The 12,557-nt window shown below is 34.0% G+C and overlaps 1 protein-coding gene across 1 annotated transcript; it reads left to right on the plus strand.

Annotated features, from left to right (window-relative positions):
- Positions 1–7,600: 7,600 nt before the first annotated feature.
- LOC148587387 (uncharacterized) lies at positions 7,601–7,975 on the plus strand. Its single transcript, XM_088512582.1, has one exon. It carries the CDS (start codon positions 7,601–7,603, stop codon positions 7,973–7,975), a length of 375 nt encoding a protein of 124 aa, XP_088368708.1.
- The last annotated feature ends 4,582 nt before the right edge of the window (positions 7,976–12,557 follow it).

Below are 12,557 nucleotides of genomic sequence, written 5' to 3' on the forward strand. Positions count from 1 at the left end.
GTATAACTTTATTCATTTGGATGCATTATGTAAATATCCTCCACAAAAATTGGCGTACCAGCCAAAACTAGTGATTTTTTCCCTCCTTTTTATCGGACTAATGGCTGATAAATTTCCAGTTGGTTTATTTTGCATATTTTGTGATTCATTCAACTGGTTTTAGACCAATTATCATTTAATCTTTTAATTTTTTTTTTAATTTTTTATTTTATATTGTTCCAAATATAATCTCTTTGAAGGACGCACAACAGCGCAGAACCTCATTTGGGTACTGCCGGTTTATGGCAGGTCCCCCAAGTTGCTTGACTTGGAGGTAATCTTATAGAGCCCAGAGCTCTAATCAATCGATCAATTTGAAGTCAAGCAAAAATAACATCAAATTATGAAAATTTAGGATGATTCCTTTTAGTGGTGTTGCTAGGAGTTTTTTTTTTTTTTTTGGGGGGAGTAACAAAATATCTTTTTTTTGTTCTCTTTATATACTATGTTTTTACTGTACGTATACAAAAAAATGTTATAACAGAACATGAAAGGAAATGAAGTATTTTATAACACGTACAATATTTGTATCACAAAAAAATAACATCTACCAAAATTTTATAAATATGTGTCAATATCATTAAGGTACGTTTTACTCAGGTCCAAAATTTACATGATAAGAGTGGATACATAAAGTGGCGTGTCTTGCCTTAAAGGAATTCCTGTAAGAAATTCCATTTAAAGTATGTCCCTTTATATCACATATATTATTGTAATTATAAAATTACGGTGTTCAGTAATTTATTCCAATTAAAGCTTATTGTGTAAATCAAATATTCTGAATTAAATTACTGATTTAATTCTTGTGGAACAAGTATTTGATTCCAATCAAATATTCTGAATTAAATTACTGATTTAATTCTTGTGGAACAAGTATTTGATTTCAATTAAAGATTTTATTTTTGTGGAATCAATTAGCTGTATTGATTTGATTTTTATTCCTTGATGGGAGGAATAATTAAGGTAATAACTCTAATTGAGGGTCCCCTGACCTACCTATAAATAAGGCCTGTGTATTCCATCAATTGACACTCACTGGTAGGCATAGGTCAGAAGAACCTCTCAATATTTTTTGTTTTCTAAATTTGGTTGCTGTGAAACTGTTCTTCAATTCGCTTGAGCAAAAGCATGGCTAGAGGTATTTATATAATTATTCATTCCGCTGCTAATTTTATTGTCAATTAGCATTTAATTATATATTGAATTCTTACAATTCCTGCTAATAATAATAATCAAAAAAGATATATGGAAAAGTACCGGGTGGCAATGTGCGTTGTTAGAAAGAACAATAACCTGATGTCCACTGTTCTTTCTTTATCTTTTCAAAATTGAAGAGTAAAAGATATATATACATATGTAAACTTAATATGATAACAGATGCAGTGGTACCAGATTGATCACTTGAAATGATTCCAATCAAAATTTTCATCCCCTTATCAAATAATTCCTATCAATTGAAATATGAACGTATATACCTAACAGTTAAAACTCTATAAAAATAGTATTAATTGCCAACTATAAAATTCAAGCATTCTAATAATTTCATAATTTCGTAGATCGGTGAATTCTGCGGCCCATGGGGTTGCACCATGGGCTATTCATGAAAATGTAACTAGGACTTGGCACTTGGAGTATCCTGCTTGTATTCACACGATTATTCTAGGGGAGACACCCTCCTCTGACAATGATTAAGCAATAAAAGTCCTTCTATTACTCAAAAAAAAAATCATACTTGAAAAGCAAAGTGATACGAAAACACAACAAAAAATGTAATAAATTTGTAATTATTACTCTTAATTAGAAAAGATGAAAAGAATAATGATTTTAATTAATGAGTGATTACAAATATATTGAAGTCATACTATACAAACAAATTATATGAACTTCTTTTAAATTGACGAGGCGTGTCAAGATTTTTAGACGTACATAATTAATTAAACAAATGATCGAAAAAATTGCAGAATTTAATTACATGAGTATGTATATGTGGTCACGTAATCTTCAATTATTGTTTTATCACTTCTTTTGTCTCATCCGTGTAAAAAATTAGCTTCATCATCAAAAAACTAAGGGGAATTTATTTCGTAAAATGGTGTTTTAGTCGCATTTGCATCCACATCTGGTGTATTTGTGTTACCTTTCAAATGGTGCAATATACTTTAGGATAAAGCCAAATTGATAAGGTATATTGAAGTGTTGTTTATTTAATTTTTTGTGTTTCTGTAAAGAAAATTGGTCTTGCGTGACCTATATTATTTAAAATAATACCGAATTCCTTTTTCAGATTCATTGGCTGAAAGATATATGCGTCCAATTCGCTCATGCCACCGAAGAAATTCTTTGACAATTCAAAACGGAAAAGAACGCCTAAGCGATCAAGTAAAAATGATCGAATTGTTAAACTAATAATTAAGTGATTAAATTTACCTCTTTTTATCAGTTTAAACTTTTGGGATAACTGATAATTTAATATGGTATCAAAGCCAAAGGTCTGTAATCGAACCTTGACTCCATCAATTAACCCTTATTTAAATTAAACATTCCACGTGTTGGGACTTATCTATTAAAAATGGAGTTTGAGCCTACACGTGAGAGGGAGTGTTAAACTAATGATTAAGTGATTAAATTTACCTCTTTCTATCAGCTTAAGTTTATGGGATAAGTGGTAATTTAATCAGAGTCAAATTAACATGAATAAGGTATATATGCAGAGTAATTCTATAAGACCCTCTTGTGTTACTCTTGAATTGCTCAAAAAATGAGGTAGCTTTTAAAATCACTATTTGATCAAAATTCAAAAGTGATCAATCACAAGGTCAATGGTAATTTAAAAAGTCACATCATCTTTGAAATAATACAAAAGTAACACAAGAGGAACTAGTAGCATTACTCATATATGCAAGGTCATGGGCAAACACTTCCTTGTTCATCTATGGCAACGGTGAGTCTACCAGTAATCCATCCTCATCTACGTGGATGATATAATTCATCCTCATCTACGGTGAGGAACGATGATACCAACAATTCAAAATCAAATTGTATAGATAACAATAAGTTACATATTTCTAATCCTCTCATTATGGATCATGTAGTGGTCGAAACCCTAGCAGCACATAAGACAACGGTGTTCAGTCGAAAATTGGAGTTTCTCTCATGCATGTCATTTTAGAAGGAGATGCTATACGGATATATAGTTCTGGCCCTAAACACCGATCAAAGGACGAAGCTGGAACAAATAGGGCCATTTGATTGAAGACACAGAGTTTTTTTGTTGTTTTTTTTTTTTTTTGGATAGTTCGCAAAGTTGACAAATAAGTCACTAAAAAGCTTTGCAGCTCATAATCTAGCAAAACTAGTGGAACAGGAATTGACTAATCAAGTTTGCATGAACTAGTCTTAGATATCCCTTTTAGATATCTACATCTGCATCATATTTTTATTAACTGCATTTACGCGGTTATTAAATGTAGTTATTATCTACTATCCTCATATTAGGCAATGGGCTTTTTGTGCTTATTTTAGTCTTTCTTGGGTTGTTTTAATTTTTTAAAAGTTCTAATGTTTTTAAAATATATTGATTACACATCACTTTTAAAAACAATGTAAATATAACCTATACATAGTCCAAAACAACTTCATTTTGGTATTAAACACTGAAATGATGTAGTTTTGGTGAATTTATTGAATATATATATATAAAAGAGTATGTGAATACTGCATCTGCATATGCGGATAATAGCTTTTATTAACCGCATATCCCAATGTACGGATAGTAGATAGTTGTGAATAGTGACATGTGGACGGTTAATATCCGGCCCGCATATACACCCGTATTCATGATAATGTAATATCAAAAGAAAAAAAAAAACAACCAGGCTGTCCTCAATTATTTGAATGAAAGTGTCTGATTGTCTTTTTTATTATTATTATTGAAAAGAACGGAATTATATTATATACACTCTCACTTTTTTAAATTTATTTTAAAAATTAATAATAATTTTAAAAGTAGAACTGGATCCAATCCCACTTTTATTTACATGATATATTTTGCGGAGAAGATGGGAAGATCTCGTGCATGCTAGCTGTCTCGCTTGGCAAATAAGTCAACTAGGCCACCTTGAACAAATGCCTTCTCTATTGTAAAGACCCTCCTTTTACGGGTCAATATTAGGCTCAGAGTTTAAATCCTTCAGCAAATCATAAATAAATATATGTAAAAAAATTATATATATATATATATATATATATATATAAAGAATGAGAGAGAAAGCACGTTTAATCCATTTTATTTCTAGTTGCTCTTAGTAATGACAAATTAAAAATTTAGTTCCGATAAAGTCTTCTCTACTATAAAATTTAGGGACTCGGCTTCCATGCGGTAAGCCAAACTACCGCATATCTGCGGTAGTTTGGTTTGAGGGTTGAGATGCTTCCAGGCAAGCTACTCATTAATTACACTCACGCCGACCCAAAAAAAAACAAACGGAAATTAATCCCGTTAACTCCCTTCCATCCCATCTTCTCTCTTTCTCTCTCTTTTTTTTTTCTTTTTTTTACCTAATAGTCTGCTGTGAGGTTCCTCCGAATCATCATCATCAAAATCAGAGATTGGGGCTCTAGGGCTTAGCTCTTTACTTTGTTTTAAAATCACTTTCTGATTGCGTAGCTCTCGATTGCGAGCATGAGGACTAATTGTAGTCCTGGCCGTTACAGAAGAAGAGGATTGCTCAATCTTGGTAGAAGCACTACCTGAGGCTTGCCTGACGGATGAAGCATTGCCTGATGGACTTCCAGTATAAATAAGGTGGACGCCTCAAACCCTTATTTCGAAGGCCTCCTGTCAACATCTTCACCGGTGCTTGAATATCTTATAAGAAGAACTTTTAATATTTCAAAAATCTTAGCCATTTCTCTGTTTTGTGCCCCTGTTTCTGTAGTTTGATGTTTAATTTTAAAGTAAAGGCTTTTGGCATTTGGTTATTCATTTGAAAATCTGCATTGTTAGGGTGTTTCAAATTTTTACTTTGACATTTTTATTTTTTATTTTTTATTGCTTCCTGTTTGTTGGTTACTAATTTTGTGTTCTTTTGGCGTGAAGGAAAAATTTCTTGTGTAAGAAATCTGCATATTTCTGGCCTATTTTGGGTAGTAGATTCTGGAATTCTAAAGAATATCTGTTGGATGATTGAAATAACATTGAACTTCAAGTACCAGTGAAGATGTTTGAGAATACCCAAAACTCAAAATCTGAAGAATACCCAAAACTCTCTTTCTCTTTTTTTACCCAATACGTCTCTCTTTGTTCTCTTTTTCTACCCAAATTGAACTTCAAGTACCAGTGAAGATGTTTGAGAATACCCAAAACTCAAAATCTGAAGAATACCCAAAACTCAAAATCCATAGGATGGTTGCGCCGCCGCTTGAAGAAGTATCAGGCCTGTCTGGGTAGAAAAAGAGAACAGATAGAGACGTATTGAGTAAAAAAGAGAGAAAGAAGATGGGATGGAAGGGAGTTAACGGGATTAATTTCCGTTTGTTTTTTTTGGGTCGGCGTTAGTGTAATTAATGAGTAGCTTGCCTGGAAGCATCTCAACCCTCAAACCAAACTACCGCAGGCTTACCGCATGGAAGCCGCGCCCAAAATTTAGTGGCGGTCCGTGGCATCCACCAAGGCCGGATGTTATATTTATGATCGGCAAGTTGCTCTTAATGACGACAAAGTGGATATCTCACCATTTCTTTAAATATCTAAGTTTGTCTACTGGCAACCAGAATTGCAAAGCTGGACTTACAACTTACAAGTGTCGGTTTGGGAAGGAAGTCGGTCTAAAACTGTAAGTAACTGCTTCATTTCTATATGCATCCATTAATGTTTCCCTTTGCATCACCAAGTTTAAACTTTTAATTTGATCATTTGTATCAATTAAGAGAAATACTGTTACTAGACCTTAGATTCTAGGGAATACATAACGGGGATAGATTTTAGGTTTTGAGGGAACCTAGACCTTTTAGATTTTGAAGAAACTTAAAAATCCTTTTTAAACTCAAGGTTTGAATTAATTCTCTGATTTCCTTTTTATTAAAATATCATCCTTTAAATATGAAGATTACAAGGACTTAGACTTGGAGTAAAACTCCTACACTGGAGATAAACTCTTGACTCTAAAATAAATAACTAGATAACTACCGATGTATATATATATCATCTGAAAATACAAATATATATACTATCACTACAAGATAACAACTAGAAGATAAACCCAAGATACCTATATAATAAATATGCTAGATAACTCAATAACATAGATAACTCTCATTATTTATTTAAACTATTACTAATTTAAGATAACTATTGCAAAAGATAATCTTCAGAGCTTCATGGGATGTGTACTTGTGACTCATGCCAAAGTCCTCTAATGTGATAGAATTCTACTTTCATAACAAATGCCATGTTAAATCATCAAATAGTTTTGTGGATATATGATCAAATAATAGTTGGTGTGAGATTTCCTCGTGAAAGATGTCATTGCATGCATGTGATTGTCTCCCATTGTATATATGGTTTGTTAGTTCATCATAGTTGCCATGTTGATGTCAGAATGCCTTCATTTCAATACCATTACTTGAAAACCTAAAAAAAAAAAAAAAAAAAAAAAAGTTTGCTGGCACGTGTATATAGCCGTCTTAATAGATTTTGAGGTCTAAGGCAACAAACATAAAAAGGGCCTTTTTTTATTTAAATATTTAGTTAAATAATTTTAATTTTAAACCATTGTTCTTACTTTTACTCTTAATTTATTTTTTTCAAACGACTTGCAAAATTCATTTTTGTTATGAGACATTTAATTTCAACAGATATCATATTTTGTGTTGAGTTATATATAATTTTTTTTTAATGTAAAATTAAAGTGTAAATGTATAATAAATTCTTGAGTCGATGCGTGAAAACAAAAAACTCCCTCAACCATTTTTTTTTTTTTTAAAAAAAAAAAAAATTTACTTCCTAGGTCAATCGAAAAGATGTCATAAGTCCTTCTGCTACATTTTCTTCAAAATGTCTAACATCCGTCATTAAACCTCAAAACTCACCATTTTGGCACGTCAGCTATTTTCCACCTCACTTTAAAATATTATTTTCTTATTAATTTAATTTTAAAATTATATATATAAAAAATTGAAGGGATGGCCAGCAGTGGGGCTATCACCCCTGGCCACCCCAACCCCTATGGGGTGGCTGCAAGCCATCCCAAGGGGTTAGGGCTAGCTTTGCGGCCACCTCAAACCGAATAATGGGGTGGCTCGTGGCCACCCCATGGATGTTTACTGTAATAGGGGGGGCTTTAATTAAAGAGTACTTACTAATTTTTTTAGTCATAATATTAGTTTTTTTATCATAATTGAGGCCTTAATTAAAGATAATTGACTAACTTAACTTTTATCATAATTGAGGCTCTAATTGTTTTTTTATTAAAAAAAACTTAATTATACTATAGTTATTCGGGCCTTATTTTTAAGTGGGGCCTTAGGCAATTGCCTAAGCATTGAGCCGACACTAGCAGGAATGGACGAAAGTGGGAACGTTGACTATGTTAGGTATGAGACCTTAAAGAAGGCTATGGAAAGTGGTGATTGGAAAACTGCAGAGAAGTTCCTTCAGAGACAACCGAATGCGGCGGCTGCAAAAATAACAAATTTGGGCCAGACAGCTCTTCACGTTGCTGTTAAAATTGAGCATGAGGATATAGTGGAGAAGTTAGTGGATTTAATGTCCAAGGAAGACTTGGCAATACCATACATCAATGGTAACACAGCTTTGGCTTATGCAATTAGTGCTGGAAACTATAGGATGGTTGCATGCATGCTTAGAAAGAACAACAACTTGCTCTGCATTAAAGATTGGAATAAAGAGATTCCAGTTCTTAAGGCTCTGCATTAAATCTTCTGTGGTGCCGTGGCGAAGACTCAATGTCCATATTTGCATTTGCTATCGTACATCGTCAAGCAAAAATCTTTAGCCTTATATAGAGGCTTCCTGTGAAAAGCTGTATGGCAACTTGGGTTGATGAGAAAGGCAATATCATCTTACATATGACAGGAAGGATAGAAGCTTCAATTCTACTTAATCAAATCCAAGGTGCAGTTTTGCAGATGAAAGAGAACTACAATGGTTTAAGGTAATTTCTCTCATTCCAATCTTTTCTCATATACTCTTACTATTAACTACTAGGAATAGGACCGTACAAACCAAATGGAACTTCATATTTTAAAATAAAATTTGTTTTATTTTTTATATTCATAATGTTTGGATAATTTTGATTCATGGGATGAATTGAATTCCTCGTTATATTGTATGTTGAAAATTCTAAAACGACTCCAAACGACACCTATTCAAATGTCTAGGTGATACACAAATATTAAGCGGAATAAGATCTGACCTAACAATCAATAATCAACCAAATACAGATATGTAATGAAAATCAAGAACACAGATATTTGGTTACGAAGAGGAAACCATTTAGAGAACTCTCTAAATGTAAAACCTCTCCGGGGCAGCCAAACCCAAGAAATCAATCCACTATAAGAAGAATAAGGAATACAAGAAGAATTACAAAACCTTTGCAATTTACTCTTCCTTGTACACGACAAGCGACCCACTTGACTTCTACCGCAGTAGCCCTTTCCAGAACATCTGGCACAATTCTTCTATACGATTTCCTTTCACCGGAACTCCGATTGGCTTCACGTATTTAATCCCTTCTCAAATAAGCTAGAACAATATCTCTCTCTAAGCTCTCTGATTTTGCTCTCCAAAATACGTACATCTAAATGTAGCAAAATCGTGTTTAAATAGAAAATAAGCCTAATAAGTCAGCCAGGTCCGGACCCTGCAGATCTGAGGTCCGGACATGCCTCATAAAATGCACTTTCGGGAACTGGGGTCCGGACCCGGGGAATTGAGGTCCGGACCCTGCTTGAAAAATCAAGTTTCTGGAAATGGGGTCCGGACCCGGCTTCTGGAGGTCCGGACCCGGACTATCCAGTCTTCATCAACAACTCCGATTGATGGGCGTTTGTTGTCCGATTGAGCTGAAATTTTGCAGGGACGTTCATAACACATGAATCTACATTATGAACGGTGGAGATTGGATTCTGAGCATTCTATATCAGTGTTTGAGCCGTGAACAGTAGCATCTGCATTTTGGAACTGAATTAAGCCAACACAAGAACTAACAAACTCCCCGTTTGAGCCGTGAACAGTAGCATCTGCATTTTGGAACTGAATTAAGCCAACACAAGAACTAACATATGTGATTTAGGTGCTTTAAGTCCAATTAATGCAAAAAATATCTAAATCACAAGGTGCTTATAACTTGTAAATCTGAGTTCAAAACAAGTAGCAAACTTGGGCATTTTATTTGCAATGACGACAATATTTACTATTTTTGATATATTGATTTGCCTTGATCATTGAAGTCGAGAGTCGTACGCAGTGTCAAGAGCTACGTGAGGGCCTGTGGGGGTTGTGGCCCCCACATGCCTTTCAAAAATATATATATATAGCCTCTACACATTTGTCATTTAAAAAAAAAAACACAAACAAACAAACACTTTTAAGAGAGGCTCACTTGGTCTTTTGAAAATCAATGTCTTTTTTCTTTTTTCTTTTTAATCACTCTAAAGTTTTTTATTGAATTATTGGTAGCAATCTTCTTTTCTCTAGTGAGTAAATAAGGCAAAAATTATATAGTATTTTGGTTGCATCACCCATAAAGCACTATTTGTTACTTAGAGAATATTATAAGATTCCTATAAAATTATATTATAGAAAATTTTGAAAGATATATACTAAAAAAAAAAAAAAATTGGGCAGTCTTCATAATCGAAGCAAAAAAGTAAACACTTCTGCTATATATAATTTATTCCACGCTATATATATATATATATATATATATATATATATATATATATATATATATTGAAAATTCTAAAACAACTCCAATTATCACCTACTCACACGTCTAGGAGTTTTACAGAAAATATCCAGAAAACAGATCTAACTTAGCAGTTAAAAAAATCAACTAAATACTAATATGAAATATGCAATCAAGAACACAGAAATTTGGTTACGAAGAGGAAACCATTTAGAGAACTCTCTAAATGTAAAACCTCTCCGGGGCAGCCAAACCCAGGAAATCAATTCAATATATAGAAGAATAAGGAATACAAGAAGAATAACAAAACCTTTGACTCTTCCTTGCACACGACAAGTGACCCACTTGACTTTTACCTCAGTAGCCCTTTCCAGAACATCTGGCACAATTCTTCTAAAAGATTTCCTTTCACTGGAACTCCGATTGGCTTCACATATTTTCTCTTCAACAATAATCTAGAACAAATTCTCTCTCTCTAAGCACCCTGATTTTGCTCAATGAAATACGTACATATAAATGTAGCAAAATCGTGTTTAAATAGAAAATAACCCTAATAAGTCAGCCAGGTTCGGACCCTGCAAATCTGAGGTCCGGACAGGCCTCATAAAATGAACTTTCGGGAAATGGGGTCCGGACCCTGCCTCTGGCGGTCCGGACCCTGCTTGAAAAATCAAGTTTCTGGAAATGGGGTCAGGACCCGGGGAATTGCGGTTCGGACCCGGCCTGTCCAGTCTTCATCAACAACTCCGATCGATGGGCGTTTGTGGTCCGATTGAGCTGAAATTTTGCAGAAACGTTCATAACACATGAATCTATATTATGAACGGTGGAGATTGGATTCTGAGCATTCTATATCAGTGTTTGAGCCGTGAACAGTAGCATCTGCATTTTGGAACTGAATTAAGCCAACACAAGAACTAACAAACTCCCCCTTTGGCAATTCAGTGACAAAACCAAAATGTCGAACCCCCATATTTACTCCCCCTTTTTGTCACAGAATGACAAAAGGTCTTCATGTTTCCTGAAACACTTCACAAAATACATCAAGGCATATGTGGAACAAGAAGACATAAATAAAACTCATGATAAAAAAAATGACGTAGAATGCGTGATTATAAAGAAACATCAGCAAAACTCCCCCTCAATGTATGACTCAATTAACAACAGGAAACTGGAAATGCAAAGCATGTTTCTCCCCCTTTAAAAGTTAAATGAACACACATGATAACACATCAATGACTCATGTATTGCACAATGAATATCCAAATGCTTTCCTTGATGGACTGCACATCTTTCATCCCGAGGAGGATGCAGCTGGAGAATCTTGAGCAAGTGGAGGCGCCTACTTAGTTGGAGCGTGAAGTCGAAGTTGGGCATTTGACTTCATCATAGTTGCTTTTCCAAAGTAACCTTCAGGAGCTTCCATATGTTCATTTTCAGCAATTTTTGACAAAGTGGCGTGCAAAATCTTCGTAATGAGAGCGCCAATGGAACACAATTGCAAAACTGAGTCTTTGAGGCAATTTATCAAACACGTGAGAGGCAAAGAAAAGTCATCCGTGAACAGTCCATGGCAAACTAAGTAACTCATCCCCAAATACATGATAGATGATGTATTGTGCAACAGCCATGTGAGATAGAAAGAATGACCAATAAGAATCAAACAGATAAGCAATTCGGAATCGCACAATTAAACCCAAACATTCACATATTGCAATTTGAAATCAAATCGAAAAGGAATAATGGAAGAAGCATACCTTGGATGATACCAAAGTGTTGAGCCTTTAAGAAACGAAATCACCGAGAAAGAAAGAAAAAAAATGAAATTTTTTTTTATTTTTATTTTTATTTTTATTTTTTAAAACAAAACACCAAAAAAAAACACAACTTGTATAGATAAGCAATAAATCATGCATGCCTGTATGAATATCTGAACAATTCGGAGTGATTAACAAGCTACACTTACACCGTAAATGTACCCTATGTATGACACAACCTTGGTCTGTGAATGCAGTCAAGTAGGTAATAATCAGAAATCTCATGTGATGGTGTAGTGTGTGAAAACTCCCATTAAATAAGATTGCATCAGTGGAAATGAAATCTAGGCAGACACTTTGTAAATGAAAGACAAACAGTCTGATTCAAGCCACAGTAAAACCTTATAATGTTAGGACCTAGATTCCCTCATCCGATACACTCCCCCTGAGACTAATCATTCGTTTTTACCATGTCCTTTAGTAATCATCTATTTCCGTAATGATTTGATCACCGATTCTTTCTTTAGGGACAGACATAAGCAAAATTAAGTCATTTGAGCTTATTTTAAGCCCCTCTTTTTTTCTTTTTTTCTTTTTTTTTTTGGAAAATGTTGGAATTTTTTAGGAGCTAGGTTCAACTAACGAGTTGGTCAAGTGGATAGAACTGACACTACCTATCTTCCAAGCAAAATGTTTGCTCCAAATTCCCAAACATATAACAAAAATCTAAACCTAATGGGGGCAAAAAGTGCACAATTTCGAACATGAGAAAAACTGACTCTTACTCCTTTAACAGTCTTCAGAAAAACAAGGTATATCAGAAACATAT

Source organism: Corylus avellana, chromosome 2, assembly GCF_965113065.1.
Source record: "Corylus avellana chromosome 2, dhCorAvel1.hap1.2, whole genome shotgun sequence".
Taxonomy (NCBI): domain Eukaryota; kingdom Viridiplantae; phylum Streptophyta; class Magnoliopsida; order Fagales; family Betulaceae; genus Corylus; species Corylus avellana.

Excerpts from the sequence above, each read along its gene's own strand:
- LOC148587387 (XM_088512582.1), top strand. The coding sequence starts at position 7,601 with ATGGACGAAAGTGGGAACGTTGACTATGTTAGGTATGAGACCTTAAAG.